At 41.9% G+C, this 20,700-nt stretch overlaps 1 protein-coding gene across 22 annotated transcripts in view; it reads right to left on the reverse strand.

Moving 5' to 3' along the window:
• Positions 1-20,700, reverse strand: part of PPP6R3 (protein phosphatase 6 regulatory subunit 3) — a 63,352-nt gene that overhangs the window by 26,780 nt on the left and 15,872 nt on the right. For all 22 annotated transcript variants that reach the window (XM_036326394.1, XM_036326395.1, XM_036326393.1 and 19 more), the window contains 7 exons: positions 16,971-17,084; positions 15,241-15,370; positions 12,471-12,623; positions 10,314-10,463; positions 9,016-9,080; positions 7,556-7,671; positions 5,713-5,798 (listed from right to left, as the gene is read on the reverse strand). In XM_036326394.1, coding sequence (XP_036182287.1) covers positions 5,713-5,798; positions 7,556-7,671; positions 9,016-9,080; positions 10,314-10,463; positions 12,471-12,623; positions 15,241-15,370; positions 16,971-17,084 — 814 coding nt within the window. The remainder of the gene's footprint in view (positions 1-5,712; positions 5,799-7,555; positions 7,672-9,015; positions 9,081-10,313; positions 10,464-12,470; positions 12,624-15,240; positions 15,371-16,970; positions 17,085-20,700) is intronic.

Consider the following 20,700-nt stretch of genomic DNA (forward strand, 5'->3'; position numbering starts at 1 on the left):
GGTCCCAGGTTCGATTCCAGCCAAGGGCACATGCCTGATTGCAGGCTCGATCCCCAGTAGGGGGCATGCAGGAGGCAGCCATCAATGATTCTCTCTCATCATTGATGTTTCTCTCTCTCTATCCCTCTCCCTTCCTCTCTAAAATCAATAAAAATATATTAAAAAAAATATGTTATTGAAAGATGTGGGGATTCTGCCCTAGGATAAAGCATTGGCCTGCAGACTAAAGGGTCCTGAGTTCAATTCTGGTCAAGGGCATATGCCTGGTTGTGCCCCAGTAGGGGGCGTGCAGAAGGAAGCCAATCAGTGATTCTCATCACTGATGTTTCTCTCTCTCTCTCCCTCTCCCTTCCTCTGTGAAATCAATAAAAATATATTTTAAAAAAGAGATGTGGGGATTCTGATTTAATACTTTGCGGTAAAAAGACAATTTAATTTACCCACGGGGGAAAACTTGCTAACTGGAATCCCAATAGTTCATTATACAGATGTATCCACTACAAGTCCTGATCTAAAAACTTCTAAACACAGCCTTTTGAGGCATTCCATTTCAGTAAATGTCACCTTCATTCTTCTCCTTCAGCTAAAATTTCAAGTCATTTTGTTTTTTCTGTTCCACACACATCTATCCACACACATCTGTCAAAATATAATCTAGCCCTTGCTCAGGTGCTTGCAGTGTTGTCCAGTACACCAAAAGGTGGCAGGTTCAATTCTCGGTCAGGGCACATACCTGGGTTGTGGAATCAATCCCCAGTCAGGGCACGTACAGGAGGCAACCCATTGATGTTTCTCTCTCTCCCCTACTTCCTCTCTTTCTAAAAATCAATTAATATATATGTGTAAAAACCTAGAATCCATCACCTCTCATTAAATCTTTTTAAATTAAATTTACTGGAGGTGACATTGGTTAATAAGATTATATAAGTTTCAAGTGTAGATTTCTATGATACATGATCTGTATATATTGCATTGTGTGCCCACCACCCAAAGTCAATCATCAAATCTTTATTACCTTCCTAGTGTGAGATAATGCTGTGTCATGCAGCTAACTAGTCTCCCTGCATGACCAATATACTCTAGTCTCAATCCCGCAGCCATAATAATCTTTTAAAATACACATCACTTGTTAGTTCCTAAGCTCATGGCTCTTCATCATACTAATAGCAACCTGAGGGGCTTGCTGTGGACTAGAAGAAGCTGCACAAGATCTGACCTCAGACCTCACGTCCCAAAATCTCCCTCCCTTGCTTGATCAAGGACACCCCGTGGCAGGCTCTGCACACAGGAAATGCCCCAATCTCAGTCCTTTGCACTCACCCTTCCTCCCTCACTGCCATCAAGGCTCTAGAAAAGTTACCTTCTCAATGCAGTTTTCCTAGACCACCTCATTTAAAATTGCACTCCTCCCTGGGAGTTTATCCATCCACTTATCCCTCCAAGGATTTTTGCCAATCTGGTCTAGTACAGCGACCTCGTGTCTGGCACATAGCAGCCATTCAAATATTTATTGAATTAATGAGTACTAGTAAACCACTAAATGAGAACACAGAATCATGACTTTTTATAAAAAGTAACAAGTATATACAATCACTCTTGCCAGGCCAGATGTATTCTAAGCATTTTCTTGATGCTGCAGTGAAAATAGCTTTTAAGATGTTACTATCTTTCATAAAAAAAAAAATTTAGTTTTACTAACTGCTGTTACAGGAAAAAACAAATGTTTCCTTTCATCTTTGCTGATTAGGCTGCTAAGGAAAATCACAAGCATGACTTGACTGTTAACCTCTGACGGGGAGCAGGTGAGAAACACCAACTCTCAGAGGTTCCTCCAGAACCTGACAGATCTCCAGGCAATTCATATGTGCACCATCTGCGTGGGGCTTTTTTGTTTGTTTTTATTAATTCTTATCTGAGAATATTTTTTCTATTGATTTTTAGAGAGAGTGGAAGTGAGGGGAGGGACAGAGAGAAACATCAATGTGAGAGAGACACATGGATTGGTTGCCTCATGCATGCGCCCTGACTGGGGTGGGGATCGAACCTGCAATCCAGGCACATGCTCCTGAACTGGCATCACACTCGAGACTCTTCAGTGCACAGGCCGGCGCTCTCAACACTGCGACACCGACCAGGGCCATAGCACATTTGCATTACTGTCCACAAAAACCCCATAAACTATCTCATCAGTGCTGGGAAAGAAGCACCAAGACTTTTCATTCTCTTTTTTTTTTCCTCTCCTTTTGTTGAGACTTTTTCATTCTCTTCCTTGAGAATGAAACCCAATTTTCCAAAGTAAGCAGAAAAACATTTCCTACATCATCTAAACTTACTCTACCTGAATCCATACCAATATCTATAGTTTGGGGGCTTAGTCAAAACACAAAGGTCTCTGGATGTAATTAAAATACCGAATTTCATTCATAATAAACTCCCAACATAAAAGCATAAGCAATATACGCGTCTGCTGATGGGGTCAAAAGACTCAAGTACTCCAGAGCTCTCAGAGGGAGTAAGGAAATTGCTGCCCTAGCAGTGACAGGAGCTTGGGGCTGGTACAGCCCATCCTACATAACTAAAGTCCTCAAGCTCACAGCCAGTAGGACGGACAGTTAAGTACTTGGTGCGTAAATGAACAAATCCTTGCTGGGACTAGGAAAATACTAACAGGCCAGGGCAACACAACAATGTAGCAACGCAAGCATTTGGTTCTTGAGTCACAGGTTGACTCAAATTCTGTGAACAACCTGACATGATTTCCAGAGAGGCAGGTACCTGAGCCATCCTAAAACCAGCAAAATCATGGCAGTGCATCTCATCTATCTATTTAGGGAGGAGCCACGGAGAAAGCCATCTATTCCCTAACGCAGTGGTTCTCAACCTTCCTAATGCTGCGACCCTTTAATACAGTTCCTCATGTTGCGGTGACCCCCAATTTCATTGTTACAAATTGAACATAATGAAAGCATAGTGAGTAATCACAAAACAGTATGTAATTATATATGTGTTTTCCGATGGTCTTAGGCGGCCCCTGTGAAAGGGTCATTCGACCCCCAAAGGGGTCGCGACCCACAGGTTGAGAACCACTGACCTAACGGCTGATTTGACTGACAATGTACCTGAGACAATGAGAAGGGAAATGCTTTCACCTGGACCTTGCACTACAGCACAAAAAGTGTGCTACCCCAATGCCCTGCCTCCGGGCCACGTGGAGCAGCCACTGGGCCCCGCCCCCGAGGAAATCCTGGCATAAGCCGTTGGAAGCAGTTGCTGGCCCTGCCCCCGCTGTGCATGCTGCCATCTTGCGACAGCATTACAGCATGAGGGTTAATTTGCACATTACCTCTTTATTATATAGGATTCACAACAGCATATCTTCCCTGGAACATGGTTCCCAACCCCATTGGAATAGAGTCTGAAACATTCCGGGTGGAGAAATGAAGAGTTTGGAGGCTGCAGGTAAAGTCTCCTTGGTGGCCTAGGACAGCTGTCAGCAAAGTGCAGCTCGCGAGCCACATGGGGCTCTTTGGCCCAGTGGCATGGGCCACGAAGTTTCAATCACACTGTAAGTGCGCTCCCACACGTGGTATTCTGTGGAAGAGCCACACTCAAGGGGCCAGTGTGCCGACCACTGGCCTAGGATGACTGTATAAGCCTCTTTTAAAACCTGGAACATCTGTTACATCTGTATCCCTAAAAACCCTATAGGAAGAACTCAAGACTAAACGGAGGTGGTATTTTAGTGCTGGGTATGTGGGACCAAGAAAGTGAAGAGGTCCTGAGAGAGCAACCTGTAATTCTCAACAGGAAATAAAGTAGAGAGAGGGCTAACTCACCTGGGATGTGAGCAAGGTGAACCGGGCTCCAAATCTGACCACTTTTGCTTTAATAAGCCACTGCTCCTTACTTCACTTTTACTGCCGTCTAAGTATGTGGCAAAAAGTGTAACAGGCAAAGGAGACCTGAACTCCAATTAGAGCGGCAGGTGGAGCCTGTGGGGATTTTCCTTCAACACAGGTGCCCCGTCTAGATGTGCTGGACCCCAGAAGGCTGCACATCAGTTTGCACAGCCTGCATGTGGATATACCTAACAACATTCGCACGGTCACACATCAGATTACTGACAACATCATGCAAAGTTATGGAGTGTTATCTGAACTGCAATGAAGTCCTTTATACAGAACTGCTCACAAGAGAAATCTGCTTGAATTACCAAAGATAAAGAAGTTTTTTAAAAAAATTTCTTACTGGACTTTTTTTTTTTACTTCCACCTATGAAGTCAACCTAAGGATAATTTTAAAAGAAGTCTCTCAAAGAAAATGAGAATATCCCTAGATATTATTCCCAAATATTTCTTTTTAAATAGAAATAAGACAAAAATCCTCTTAGAGGCGACCACCTTGCCTGCAAGGAATCAAACATGGGGCCTCTAAAATGAAATGGCTTCATTTAACAGTATCAGAGTACCATTCCCCCTCCAATAAACCCCGATTGTCCAGAATTTTAACCAATTTGATGGAGGGGGCAGGGCAATCTACAATGGGTACTATATTCACAACAAATTACTTAACCCTTCCTTGATGACTCAGGGTAGCCAAAGTGAATGTGTTCCTTTGTTGGGCTATAATATACTCAGACACTAAATGGCCCTACACAGCTCCCTTTTTATTGTTATTTCTTAACTTCATAATTCCTCCAACTCCTAATACCTACTGGTTCTATCATATGCCCACCTTAACAAGACATTAGCCCACCAATCTGTCAAGAGTCTAGAAAAAGATAACCAAATCTGTTAGACAATCTACAATGGAGGAGGCAACAGGCCCTTTCGGGTGTGACTTGGGATGACCTGGTGACCATCTGTAGCTGCCTCAGTGTTTTCGTTTCTCTCCTGTTTCTAAATTCCATTTTGAACAGAGAAGGCTGCCAGAGACTTGACTAATAATTGACGAGTTACTGTTTATTAGAAATTCAAGACTGTGGCTGCTGGATTTGGATTTCAATTATAAAATTCAATGCCTGACATACCCACTTCCACGTGGAGTCAAGGCCACCACCCCAATCATTGGCTGCCATGTGCTTATGAAAGGAAATACTTTCCCACATCTTAAAAGCAAAGGCAATACTCACCTTAAAACTTAATGTGTTAAAAAAAATGCATTCCAAAGTCCAATATAATTTTAAAAAACATTATCAATGCCATTATTCCCTTGCTAAAAGTACCAATCTGTTAAGGCTTTAAACTGGGGTTTCAAAGGCATCTACAAATTTTCTACCACTGAGAATAATCTAAAACAAGGGTCAACTAAACTGAGTAACATTAGGAAACATCCAAAGGAATAGTTAGGGTTCTGACCACCAAGGGTTCCCTTTACCTGAGGCAGAAGGCAACACACCCGACGGAGTGGCAGGCAACTGTGGCTGAGGCGCTCAGGGAGCAGAGCACAAAGGGAAAGGGAAACCACCTCTGGTGTGAGAAGGAGCATTGGTGGCTTCCTTGTTCCCCTTTGTCATCCCAGGCAGGAATCAGGAGCTGACTAGGCAAATTAGCAAATACAATGCGAACACTGACCTGTCTTCTTGGTAAAGAAACAAACTTATCTTTGACACACTATTACCGGGACAAATGGAAGATCTTTCACGTCTTTTTGAATAAACGAGCAAAGGCTGAGTGCCCTGAAACCATAGAAATTTAACCTTGTAAAACCTACTAGATCTACCGTGTTCCTCTTGTTAGTTTCTCCTAAGGAGCTTGTGCAGAAGGTCTCCCATCGCTCCCTGAGGTCGTCTGGAAGATCTTGAGGGAAAGGAGGAGAAAAGTGTCATTACCATAGTGACCCACGCAGGCAAATAAACTCACCAGGTAACACAGGAGGCCCACCCAGCAGTTCCCAAAGGTGAACTCAGAGGAACCTGAAGGCTTTCAGGATCAGAACCCCCACTCCCCAAAAGTCTATGTTTGATGTCAAAAGCCCTCAGCAGCTGTAATTTTAACACTTTTTAAAAATATTTTGGTTAAAAACAAACTGGAAAATGTGAGTGTTTCCAATAAACTCTTCTGAGAAAGGAAACAGGTCTCTAAGGTGGAGGAATGCCATCTTTCTTCACCGTCACATAAGTTTAGGAAATGCCGCAAATGTCGGCTCCTGCACATTTTCTTGAGGTACTCTGATTGACATTTGACCAAAGAATGTTCCATGGAACCCAGTATGGCTTTTCAAACTGATCAAAAATAATGTTTCCTAAATGTCTGTGCCATAGGCCAACACATGGATCAGATGCAATAGGGAAATTCTACGTTCCAAAGAATTTTTTAAAGAAAAGGATACAAAATGCATTTTCTGAGAAAATGAAACCACAGCTGTAATCTTGGAGGCCTTACTAGACTACAGCTGTCATCTGACAATTCTGCTTTAAATATATTCTTTTATTGATTTTTTACAGAGAAGAAAGAAAAGGGATAGAGAGTTAGAAACATCGATGAGAGAGAAACATTGATCAGCTGCCTCCTGCACACTCCCCACTGAGGATATGCCCACAACCAAGGTACATGCCCTTGACTGGAATCGAACCCGGGACCCTTGAGTCCGCATGCTCTATCCACTGAGCCAAACCGGTCAGGGCTGACAATTCTGCTTTACACACACACCTGCATGCACCAGGCACACAGCGCTGGCATGCAGCCACCATACAAGAGACCAATCTAAAAAACCATCTCACACACACACGGCCACTTTTCTTTGGTAAGAACAGGAAGATAACCTGTGATGACCTGGCTTATACCTCTCTCAAGAAGCAAAATTCCAAGTGAGCAAGCCCCAATTTTTCCATCACGGGGCAGCAGCTATTCTCTGAATGCACATTCGATAGATAATAGCTCTTGAACACGTAAATATTCTTAAAAGATAAACGAAGAAGGGACTGGAAAATGATTTTCATCATTACTCTGAAAGAACTCTGTGCTGCAAAGGTGAGGATTTTTCACAGAGTAAGTCCCAGGGCTAGTGATTCTGTTGGTACACAGAGCTCCCTTGTTTTAGAGGTGACAGACCGGGCCAGGGTCTGGGTGCCAGTGTAAAAGGCACCCACACACTTTCTTCCAAGTAACCTTGGGCTGACTAAATTTCAGTGTTAGTACAGAAAGAGTTCTTGTGTTAGTAATGGAGATGTGGACAAAAGCTGAGAAATGTTTTAACACGCCAGCTAAAGGACTCAATCCACAGCCTACACAGCTGGTCTTCAGAAGGAAAGAGAAAGCAAGAGTAATTATAGCTCAAGGAACGGGTCACCGAGCACTGCTCTTTGAGATGGAAAGTGGGTAACTCTAGTGTGCTGAGCTCGGCCAAGCCTGCAATACCTGCTAAAAGAATGCAGAAATAAGACAAGTAAAGAACAATTATTCAGAACATTCTCAAGAAACTCATTCAAGTCTCCAGATAATTGTTAAAGAAACTCCACAGAGAACTATTACAAATGACAGAGTATTTCCATTTTATCTTTAAATCCTTTCTCTGACCCTACAAAAATGTGATGAGAACTCCAGAAAGCACTTACCTTTGATAAGCTGCTGCACCAATACGCTATTAGGGCCCTTATCAGTGCTGTGCACGATGCAGTTAGCTATCCTCGTCAGGTGTCCCATGTAGCCATGCCGTCGTCCTCCCTGGGCCCTGATAACAAAGGACAGACATTCAGATTCCTGACAGGACAGAGCGATGAAACAGAAAAGCACGGTGCCAGAATATTACCAGGCTTGGGGGTGAGGATGGGAGGTGGGGTGGCAGAAACTCTACTCAAAAATTATACTATAGCTTCATCAATGGGACAAGGTTTATTCAAATATGCCAACCAACTAACCAACAAACCATTAATCCTCAATAACATATTAGCTTTAAAAAACCAACAAAACCCAAACAAGTCATTGATGCTTCATGTTTCTGTGACTTTCCTTTTTATCTTTTTTGTGAAACTATTTTTCAGACTTTAAATAGATCGTAGGGAACTGCTTCATTTTGTTAAAGGTCATCAAATTTTAATCAATTAATAAAGATAATCACCTACCAATAGCATTTCTCAAGTTAAAATATAAGCTGATTTGAAGATTTGGCCAAGAGGTAATCATCTCTTGTCTGGCCCACATATCACTTGGAATACAGGCAAATCATCCCTGTCCCTTTCCCCATTTAGGGTCTAACCTTCCCAACTATATCCATCTTTCCATTTAGACCAACGCCTATTACAAACACCACCACTAGGAAAAAATAAATCTGTGTAACAAACTACTTACATGCATCAACTAAGACTCGAGTAATCTTGCCAATCAGCTAATGGAAATTTCCTGACAAGAAAGTAGGCAATTCCTCCCTCTAGTTCCATGAAGTGACATTTCTGCACAGTGAGAACATGGGGTACGCAGAAACAGAGTACTAGGTCCAACCGTCACTGAGTAGGACTGGACTTTACAACTCTTCCTTCAACTCCACATTATTCTCAGAAAAACAGCCATTCAAAAAGGACCAGGAAGTCTCAAAAGCAGCACAGAGGTGGGTAGTACTCCCAACCCCTGGTCTCCCCTCAAGAGGGAGAATGACAGAGGGATCAAAAAATAAATTAAAAAAATACCTGCCCTAACCGGTTTGGCTCAGTGGATGGAGCATCAGCCTGCAGATGCAAGGGTCCCAGGTTTGATTCTGGTCAAGGGCATGTACCTTGGTTGCGGGCACATCCCCAGTAGGACGTGTGCAGGAGGCAGCTGATCGATGTTTCTCTCTCATCGATGTTTCTAACTCTCTATCCCTCTCCCTTCCTCTCTGTAAAAAATCAATAAAATATATTTTTAAAAAAAGAAAAAAAAAATACCTGTTACAATGAAATACCCTGGCCGTCCAAGGAGAAGTATTTGTAACTATGAAGTGCCATATACCATGTAATCACTTTCACTGCTCTCTGTCCAAGGTAGGGAGGACATTTTCTTCAAACAGAAAATCAAACTGAATTCCTATCAATTTACTTACTGTTTCTTCTCGTTCATTTCCCAGGCATCAAGTATTCGTTCTATTAACTGACATTTTTGAAAAAGCTGAATGAAAAGGAATATTCCAGTTAATCTTTATATAAATGTCAAAGTGTCAAAATTTTAAAGTGACCTAGAACACTAACTGAATAGAATAGTGATATGTTTAGCCCAGCAAGCTACTAGTAAATATAGCTGTAAATTATTGGCTAAATCAAATGCAGTGTGGTGATAAATGTACCCAAGGCTCTCAGAACACTACAGGGATTCCAGACAGGACCCATGCCTTTAACTGTGCACCTACTGGGAAAGGACAGTATTTCAAGTAATGCTACCAATGAGCTATTGATCTAAGCAAAGCTAGGTTTTATTAACCATGGAAATTTGGCTCAGAAATACAGAGCCTGACTAAAATTAAAATGGAATAAAGAAAATTGTGAGTCAGAATTCACAGTAATATTTGTACTTTCTTTTTTAATCCTCACCTGAGGATATTGTTTTTACTGATTTTAGAGGACAGGAAAGGGAGAAAGAAACACAGATGTGAGAGAGAAACATTGATCAGTTGCCTCCCACATGCACCCCAACTGGAGATTGAACACGAAACCTAAGTATGTACCCTGACCAGGAATTGAACCCACAACCCTTCAGTGCATGGGACGATGCTCCAACCAACTAAGACACTGGCCAGGGCAATCCTATCTAATAAAGAGGGGATATGCTAATCGACCATCACAAAGATGGTGGCACCCACAATCAATAAGGAGGGAATATGCTAATTGACTGCACCACCCTCAAAGATGACGGCACAGACAGTAGAAGGGGAGGGCAGTTAGGGGAGACCAGGCCAGCAGGGGAGGGCAGTTGGGGGGGCCAGGCCTGCAGGGAAGGGCAGTCTGGGGCAACCGGGCTGGCAGGGGAGGGTAGTTGGGGGCGACTGGGCTGGCAGGGGAGGGCAGTTGGGGGCGATCGGGCCAGCAGGGGAGCAGTTAGGCATCAATCAGGCTGGCAGGCAGAAGTGGTTAGGGGCAATCAGGTAGGCAGGCAGGCAGGCGAGTGGTTGGGAGCCAGCAGTCCCGGCAGTCAGACATCCTCCGAGGGGTCTCAGATTGGAGAAGGTGCAGGCTGGGCTGAGGGACAACCCCAGCCGCCCCCCCACCCCCCGCCAGTGCACGAATTTCATGCACCGGGCCTCTAGTATACTTATATTTTTTAAATGTGAGCTATAATTCATTTCACACTTAAGTGGAAAAACTCTATGACCAGGAGTAGCAGAAAAAAGCAATCAAGTAAGCTTACGTGTTTCAACAATAAATTGTCACCAGTTGATTCCTGATCAGTAATTGTGCTATTTTCTGTGTTCTCAAAGGGACTTGCAAGTATCAGTGCAACACAAATTTCCACTTGTGTATGTAAAAAGTTATTCCATGTATATTTGAAGAACATGTCCTACAAAAAAAACAATTCTTTCTTTTATTTAGTTACCTCAATATTTAAGTCACTGCTTTAAAATACTGACCAAATAATAATTTAATAAAGTAAAAATGATGTGTTCTTAGTCCAACAGGACTACTAAAAGAATACAAGTTTATTTGAAACAGCACTTCATAGACTAAATAACAGGATATTTGCTCTTTCAACATGCCAAAGTTTTCATGAAATCATGTAGACACCAACAATAAACAGATGAAGAAAAGGTAATAGTTTCTCAAAGAGAAAGGGAGTATCCTCTTATGTTTTCAAGACAACTAATGCTGATATTAAGTTCAATAAATAATTTTTAAAGAAATATATATATAAAAATAAAAATAAATGCCTAATAAGCAAAGTGTCCCCTCGGGAGTTCGACCGACCCTGAAGTCGATTGCTCACTTTGACATGTGCTGACCACCAGGGGGCAGCGCAGAACAAAGAAAGGCCCTGGCTGGCAGTCAGGAGCCTACCCAGGCACGAATTTCATGCACTGGGCCTCTATTTATAATAATTTCCTTTTGATTTAACAAATATTTACTGAAGGCTTTTTGTGCAAGGTACAGTGCTAGGAGCAACAAGGCAGAGAGAAACACATAGGCCCCAATCTTGAGGTGCTCACACCTTAACAAAGAATAACCACTCAAGCATTTCAAACAACCCTGTCAGCAAATGGAGCAAAACAAGGGATTTCCAAATTACCTGAAAAGGTAACATATCACAAAAAGAAAAGACAATCCCTAAAAGCAAAAAACACATAGTTATGTATTTAGAATATTATTGAGTCTGGTTAGCTAATCTCAAATGAAAAAGAAATGATGACCCACTTAAGAGTTTTATCAAATTATCTAAAGATTAGCAATAGTAAGATTAAACTAGTAAGATTAAAGACTAGTAATTGATGACTTCAAGGAGACTCAGAGACAGGAGTAGAAAGGTATATTTCTCGAGTTTTACATTCTATCCAGAGAGTAAGGCAAATACTATGTCTCCCAGGGCAACAATTATGCTACCAAACAAACTATTATCTTTTCACATTTCACCTTTATCCAAACTGTTCCTGTTCTCTATGCCCTACACTGACATGTCATTTAACCAAAGCTGAACTTAAAAGTATCTCAGTGACGCCAGCAAGCGCATGGTATGAAAACCACCCATGGGTTTGCAATTGGATATGAATTCAAATCTGGCTCCACCATGGACAGCATGAGTGCATCCCTTCTCTGGGAATGATCTGAAAAACAGACTCTCTCTCACAGTGTTTGATGTTCAAGATCGCATGAGCACAAAGTAAGTGCACATTCTAATGTGCACCGCCTTTCATGTAGTGATCGAACACCCACACATCCTCCTGTGAAACAACCCTAAACTCCGCAAATGAACAGTGTGATGGTACCCTGTGAAACCTGCTAAGTGTTAAACTCATACCTTCTGGATGGTGGGGCACACACAGCAAGCAGGGGCACCAGAGCGGGGCCTATGGATTCTAAGCACAAACTTTGAAACTGGGGAGGAGCTCCTTCCTGGGATCTTCCTTTCCCTCTTTCACTGACAAGCAGACTCACAGCTGTTTCAAGGGAAATTCTGGACTCAAATCTGGTGTCTCAGATATGATAAACAGAGATGTCTCCGTGGAAAGAAGATGAACACTTGCCCCTTTGCTAACAATGCTATCACCAGCAGTTATTCACTGTTCATACACTCTCCTGAAGAGGGTGACTAACCACGGCGGAACTTCTTGGCAAACTCTGTCTTCACCATTTCTGAAAGTCTCTAATACAGTTTTCTTTACATAAATAACTACTGACAAATTTAAAGCACTCAAATTTGATGATTAACTCAAGGCAAAAAAAATTCTAAGATCATTTACACGCAAGACCAAGAAAAGTCACTGATATGGATTGTAAATTTGTGAGGTTGTACCTTGAGTTATATGGCCATAAAATACTGAAGGCAAATGAAAACATCTCTCCAGGGAAGGCTTACCAATATGACCCCAATACTGTTCAGCTCCATAAGGTCCCCATTGATACTGCTGGTGTTTGTCTGAAGCAGGCTGGATATCAACCGAATCACATTCAACCGGGTGTTGCCGACAGGAGGGTCCAGCACCCCCCATGTCGTCTTCATCACACTTTTCTGAGGAAGAAAAAGTTTCCAATTAAAAGGCTTCCCGATACAATCCACTTAGGTAAACAAACAGAAAGGGACAGGGTATGTGCTAACGATGAAACACCAGGTCAAATAACCCTGTAAACAATTCAGCCTGAATTCTACATCTGAAGGAAAATTTGTATCTTTAGGATATAATGAAGTAACCAAGAGAAAACAATCAAGCAACTTCCCTGGACTATTTTATAAGAAATGAAGTGCCCCATTTTAACATTCTAACTGCCACAGAAAGCAAGCAGAAAGCTACGTGGGTCCCTAAAAACCAGTGCAATATGCCAAACCTGACCAGAAACCAAGAGAAGTTACAAGTGGTCTTGGAACACAGCCCTCTGCCTTCGCCAAATCTGCCATAAAGATGCACACTCGGAAGCTGCCTCTGGACCACAACCTTGAAACATAACCTCAAACCTGCTCTTGTCCATAAAAGGGAGTTCCTACCATGTGAAGTCACAACAGACAGGCACAGAACCTTTCAGAATCTCAAGTTCAGGAGTTCAGCTGTGTGGTGTCCTTTCTCAGTGTCCCCCTCCCTGTCAGCACCCTCACCCCTTTCTGCTCCCCCAAGGCTTCAGGGGACTGTGAGGCTCACAGTTTTTTACTCTATGTACGACAGCTCTAATCATCAGATATTTTAAAAAGCTTCATGTATCTACTCACACACCACACCAGACAGTAAAATCAGGACACACTGAACACACTCACTCTTCCAAATGAGACAATACCTCCCTTTGGATTGGAGCCAAGAAGAATACGAGTGTGAGACTCCACATTAGATGCTGCCCTCGATGTCCTTCTGCAAGGAAGATGTGGAGGTCGTCTAAGTTAACTGGTCAGGGCCTTTCATCATGCACCCTCTTCTCTCTCATCCTTCTTCCTCTTCCGACTTCCACTTGTGATGTTCTCTCCTCTCCTCCTAAGTAAATCCTTTTTCTCCCTTACTCTCCCTCTTCTTCTGCCTAGGTCTGGCATGAGAGATGCCACTGACCGTTAAATATTCAATACCAACACTGGCACTTTTCCCGAGGGAACGCCAAGCACTCTGGACAGCATCCCATGCAGGCTGAATGCAGGGAAGACAGCACAAAGGAGGCAGGACCACACTTGATCACTGCAGCATCAGCCATCTGAAGAGATCATCCAGAAGCTGAACTCCTCTTCCTTGGTAATGGACATAAATTAGCCTGGGCTCCCACTCCACAAAATGACTAAATAAACAGAAAACATTTCATTTTGAAGGAAGAAACTAGCATACTAAACCTAAATCCCCAGTAACTCATGCACTAGATACCACCATGGTTCTAGCTACAATGTCTAGGACACTGAATCCAGTGACACAGGGCTGAAGGGAAAGGAACACATAAGAGCTGGTGCTGGCAGAACTCTCCATAACTGAGTCTTCCACCCTCCAGATGCCAGAGGGAGAGCTTCCTACCCTAATCTACGCCTGTGCACCATTGCGCAGGCAGGGGCTGGAGCGATAAAACCACTGGGAGCTGGGTACCGTGGACTCATTTTGCAGGTCTTCATTGCTTGTTCTCAGTGCTCTCTCTCATGGCCTGCCCGAGTAAACAGTCGTTTTCACATCAGCACACACATGCTCCCTGCAGAAAATCTTGGGCTCTAAGTCACATTCAATTGACAGCTTCTTAACTAAGCATCTGTCCATTAGCTCCACTGCTCCAACTCTGAATAAGACAACTCCACTTATAAAATCAGTTCCTGAAAGATTTATTTTACCTCAAAAATGTGAAAATAACATGCTGTGAGAAGAAAAGTGTTCATTTTATGGGCATAGAAGTAACCAGAGTTTATAAAAAGAATAAGAGTTTCTTAAGCAGGTAAAAATTTTTTAATTTTAATTATATACATTTGCTAATTTAGACATTATCCTATATAATAAAAGGCTAATATGCAAATCAAGAATGGCAGAATGACCGGTTGTTATGATGCACACTGACCACCAGGGGGCAGATGCTCAATGCAGGAGCTGCCCCCTGGTGGTCAGTACGCTCCCACAGGGGGAGCGCTGCACAGCCAGAAGCGGGACTCGTGGCTGGTGAGCGCAGCAGCGGTGGCAGGAGCTTTCTCCCACCTCCACAGCCGTTGAACATCCCGAGGGCTCCCAGACTGCAAGAGGGTGCATGCCGGGCTGAGGTACACCCCCCCACCCCGGCCCCCTGCATGAATTTCATGCACCGGGCCTCTAGTCTATATATATATATCTAAAAGCCTAATATACAAAGTGTCCCTCGGGAGTTAGACCGACCAGGAGTTCAATCACTCGCTATGACATGCGCTGACTACCAGGGGACAGCATAGAACGAAGGAAGGCCCAAGCCCGCAGCCAGCAGCTACTAGGGACCCTACCCGTGCACGAATTTCATGCCCTGGGCTCTAGTATAGAGATAAAAGCCAATTAGAAACTAGCTCAAAAGCAATAAAGACAACTGGCAGTGTACGTGTAACATATTTTGTGCATGCGGGTCACAGCCAGTTCTATTACTCAGAAGGTTCATATTCTTTCTAACAACTGTTTAAATCAAACTGTTAAGCTGGCCAGCCATGTTTAAGATAGCTGTCCTACCTTGGGTGGCTCAAGCAGGAGTTCATGAAAAGATCCAAGCCTTCCTCGGATAGCTTCTAAAACACTCTTGTTGACCGAACAAGCTGAATGACTCATGCCTGGTGGACAGATCTCTATATGGCCTTCAAATCTTAAAATAAAGCAAGTTAATTATACTTATTACAATTTCAGAACAAATCAGAGTGCTCCATATCAGCATGTAGATGTATACACAACAACCATATAAAAATGTAGTAATTCGACAGGGACCAGCAGACACAACCTGAAATCCAGAGGCCCAGAGAATCAGATGGGAAATTGTATGTGATTTCTTCCCATTCACTTGAACCACCAATCACCTTGAACCTGTTAAACTACTAGCAGTTCTCTAGCCAGAAAATATGGAAAGCAGGCCTCTGACCCTTGAGGTACAGAGCATAGCACACTGCCTACCATTTGGGATGTTAATAACAGGCCTGCATTTATTCTAGTTTTTCTTGGCTAATCAACATTGTTTCCTATTTAAAAGGCTTAAATTACCCCTCTCCCAAAAGCTCAATCTATACTCATTATAACCCACTCCTACAAAAAGAGTTATGAATGCAATGAGACTCTCAAATCCCAATGGGCAGGACAGAGCCCAAGAGGGGAAAAAGGATATCAGGAAGGAGGGGCCTAAAACTGCAGGGATGCCGTTCAAATAAAAGTCATATCTGGAAATGGTGTCAACTGAACATCAGTGCAAACCAGTGGTTAAAAATGTCATTGCTGGAGTTGTGCCCAAGTCCTGGCTCTTCTCTTCCCAGCCATTTGTTCAAATGTGGAAAGTGGGCTCACTCAACGTCTCTCCCAAGTCTGCCGTGAGGACCATGCTAATGCAGACACAGAACTGAACACTGCCTGGAACACAGCTAACTTCTATAGTGATTATTATGACGATTACTTGAAAATATTCCACATGTGGAAGTGATTTCTAACTGTAAGAGCTACATGGGACAGCATTCAGAAACTCAATTATTGGAAAGGGAGGAAGGGAAATAGATTACAGTGCTTTTGGATATGTAGGGAGGTTTAATCATTTATGTGGCCAAATATAGTTTTTTTCATTATAATTTCTGTCTAAAGAGATATGCTTAAAAGTTTTTCACAATTCCATAATTCTTTTGAGTGTTTGCATACTTTTCCTCTAGTGTTTTTAATTTAATTTGACTAGAATTCATTTTTATGTAAAATAGGTATAGACATATTTTTCCCCAAGTGGTGAGTCACTTCCTAAGCCATATTTATAGAACCACCACCTTTCCTGCTTATGTGAAAAACAAACAAAAAAACCCATAAACTTAATCAAGCATATAAATTTTGGTGTCACAAATACTAGCAACACGCTGCCCTATATTACATCAATGATGCATTGTAATAGGCAGGAGACAACTTAATCTCAATCACTGGTCTTGCTCAAAATTCCTTGGCTAGTCTAATATTTTTGTAAGTACTACAAAACCCAAATGTCCAGAATCCAAATACTGCCAATAAAGAGTGTTCACCAAATGCTATTTTTCAACAGCATCCCTATGTATTGCATTCACATAAGACTTACTTATAGTTTATACAGCAGAAAAAGATTTAGCACCTGAAATTCAAGGGCATGATATTGTAGCTTATAACCAACAACTCAACTCTTAGCTTTTAAAAAATCTACAAGGCAAAACTAAATGGCATTTTGTAAGATATAAAAGAAAAGAAAAGCTTACGTTGGTCGTCGTGTCTCAAGTAATGTCAGCAGTATCTGTATTGCACTGACTATAGCTGATTCATTTTTATCCTTGTGGAATATATTTGATAGAAGCTGCTCTATAATTTCTTGCCTAGGGAAACAAATCAACAGTCAGGCGTTAATTGTAACATCATTCACCAACAACTTCAGAGAAAAAGGTCATGGTACCAGTGAGACAAATATTACACAAGAATTCACAGTCACTTGTACATGTTTGTTTCACTAAACAGTATTTTCTTTTAATACATTTATTAAAGTAGGCAAGTGATCCTGCTTATAATAAATGTAACTCTCCATACATATATTGCTCCCCTCCTTCCCTCTGCAAAATCATCTGGGCCCTGCTTCCTTTTGCCGATCTTCTTGAGAGCCAACAAATATTTCAAGACTAGACGTCACCTCCCACTCAGACCAGAGTGGTGGTGGCGGTGGTGGTGATGATGGCGGCAGCGGCTGGGGTTGGGGTGGGATAGTAAGACCCAGAACCCTTCACCCTTGCAAAAAAGGGAAAATTTTTAAAAAGGCTAATTAGAAGCCACAAAGGCATTAATGTATAATTAACATCTAAAACAGGTAAAAGAGAACATCAATTATTGCCTTTTACTCTACAATTAAAATTTCATAAATCCAAATAAAGTGGTAGCAATGCAATGAGTATGACTGAACTGTTGCCCAAAAAGAATTTTCTGCAGGCTCTTCCTATTACAGCTCTCCTGTACACAGGCAAGGTCACAATTCAAATGTAAGGTAACCTGCTAGGAAAATTTACAATGATTTTCTCAAGGAAAACCTCCATTTTTTAGGATCTCAGTAATTTTCAGAATCCATGTAGATTAAGGAAGGAACCTTCCTGACATACAGCTTGGGCTGCTCACACTAGTCATCCCAAGGCACAGTGTGCTCACTGTATCCTAACTCCAGGTCCCTTGCCAGCCTAGGGCAGCAAGGAGAGAATCTCTTTTTACTTGGGGGAAGCAAATAAAACTGGTATTTAAACTAACTTCAGAGGATTCCCCTGCAGGAAGTAGCTTTCAGGTACTCCCGCACCTGCACTAAAATCACTCGAGACCTCTACCTAAAACAGTACTCTAACAGTCACTCAGCACGGCAGCCTACAGCAGGGGTCCTCAAACTTTCTAAACAGGGGCCAGTTCACTGTCCCTCAGACCGTTGGGGGGCCGGACTATAGTTTAAAAAAAAACTATGAACAAATTCTTATGCACACTGCACATACCTTATTTTGAAGTAAAAAAAAAAAACGGGAACAAATACAATATTTGTATCTGCATGTGGCCCGCAGGCCGTAGTTTGAGGACCCCTGCTCTACAGGGTAAATGTGAGTTTAGGCCTGGGACTGTGCTCTGGAAGACAGTGGTTTGTTTGTTTTTTACAGAAAATATGTATATTCTTCAAACAGCAACCTCGGGGGTACTGAAGGAAGAGGGGTACCGACACAGTGTCAGACTGCAGATGCCCACCTTACTTCTCAGGCAGCACTGTCACACTTTCATCAACACTGTGCCTGAACGGAGCGGCTAACAAAGAGGCCCTCACTATTTTCATGGCTGCACCAAATTCGAACTCTACCATATCCAAAAGGCATTCTACTAATGGACAAAAAGGACATACTAACCTGCAAACACTTGATGGTCAAGATGTAACATAGTAGCTGAGCCATATTCTGAGTCTTATCTAAACATACAAATATCACTGAATACAGAATTCAAAATCATAAACCAAGGGACTGAGCTTACCAAATAGGATAAAAGGAATGTCTTCATATTCTATAAGGTGTTTATTTACACCTGAGAGAAAACGTATTCACTTTTACATTAAAAACAAACACACTGTAGTTCCTGGATGAGCATCAGTGGAACTAATGGTATGAGTGTCTGGTGCATGAAGCATTCCAGGGTCTTTCTCCATGTCTGTGAGACAATGGCTCACGTCTGGTTTGTTTTTTCTATGGGCAGGCAGAGGAAAGACTTCTATACAACTACTGGTTGAACAGGAATCAACCCCAACTCATTCCAAGTTCATTAGTATTAAGAATTAAGAGCTGCACAGTCCAACCCTCTCTAACACAACTATCTTTCAAGGAATTTTTGAACTTGAATATTTTCCAGGTCCACTAAATTGAATACATTCACTTTAAGCCCAGATTACTTCCCAAGCTAATATGCATTATCTAACACTTCAACCCACTTTTTTAGAGACCTTTTGGTACCCCTACCCATCTTTATCATTCGCTTTAACTTTAGCTCATTTCAAACTTTCCCTTCAATGCTAACTTATATTCATACATATGGTGTGTGCACTACACACACACACACACACACACACACACACACACACACACACACACACACAGTGCTACCCAACATATGAGTTGTTTGGCATAATAATATAAAGATTAGGTAATCTGTTTACTACGTATTGTCAGTAGATGGGCCTAATATTATACTATATTTCTACATAATTTATCAAACATTTAAAAAAACATTATGATTAATAAGCTTACTAGGCTCACAGAAAGAAGCCTTTTGTCACTGTGTATTTTCTCAATCAACAGATACTAAAAGAACAACCATAATGTGGGAGCCATGTCTGATATTTAAAGGGGGGGGGGGGTTCTCATTCTCAAGAAGAGTGTAGGAAGCAGAGGAAGGGTCCCTGCTGCTAAGTGCAGGGAAGGTTTAACTCAGTGACATATTGGGGCCCCTGACTCAGCAGATCCATGTATTTGAAGAAACCTACTCCAACTAATATTTAATGGTGTTATTTCTGAGCATGTACCTATCTGCATCAAAAGATAGTTGCCTGATCCAGAACTAAAGACATAGCCTGAAATGTAACAGCTGGTCCACAGAGGCTCCAGTGGCTAGATCCCCCATTGGTTCAAGCGGAGTTGTGTGAACAGAGGACTACAGCAGCATTAAGAACTGTGATTACTAGTGATCAGTCTGACATTCAGAGTGAACTTGTGATGTCCAAGACAGGAGCCATTCACCACACGTGGTCACTGAACACTCAAAATGTAACTAGTCTAAATTGATCTGTCTTAAGTGTAAAACATGTTGGATTTCCAAAACTTTATATAAAGAAAAGACTATATATATATATATATATATATATAGAGAGAGAGAGAGAGAGAGAGAGAGAGAGGGGGGGGGGGGGAGACTACAGTATACAGTCGTCCCTCAGTATCCAAGGATTCTAGGATCTCGAGGATACCAAAACCCAAGGACACTCAAGTCTCTTATATAAAACTGTGTAGAGTATTTGCATATAACCTACATACATCCTCCCGTATACTTTACATCTCCAGATTATTTATAATACCTAATACAACGTGAATGCTACGTAAATCATTGTTTCACTATATTGTTTAGGGAATAATGACAAAGAAAACAAGTCTACACGTTTAGTAGCTAGGACACATCAGCAACACCGTAACTTTCTTCCCCCCTAATATTTTTGATCCATGGGTGGTTGACCTGTAGGGAATCTGCAGATATGGAAGACTAACTGTAGGCTCAGTAACAGTTTTTTAAAATGAGCATATGTTGAAATATTATTTTTAACCTATTAAATACATTTAAATTAATTTCACCTATTTTTTTAACTTTAATGTGATTAATAGAAATTTTTAAATTACATGCAGCTTTTATTATGTTTCTCTTGGACAGTGCTGTCATGAACCATAT

This window comes from Myotis myotis, unplaced genomic scaffold (assembly GCF_014108235.1).
Source record: "Myotis myotis isolate mMyoMyo1 unplaced genomic scaffold, mMyoMyo1.p scaffold_m19_p_10, whole genome shotgun sequence".
In the NCBI taxonomy this organism is placed as follows: domain Eukaryota; kingdom Metazoa; phylum Chordata; class Mammalia; order Chiroptera; family Vespertilionidae; genus Myotis; species Myotis myotis.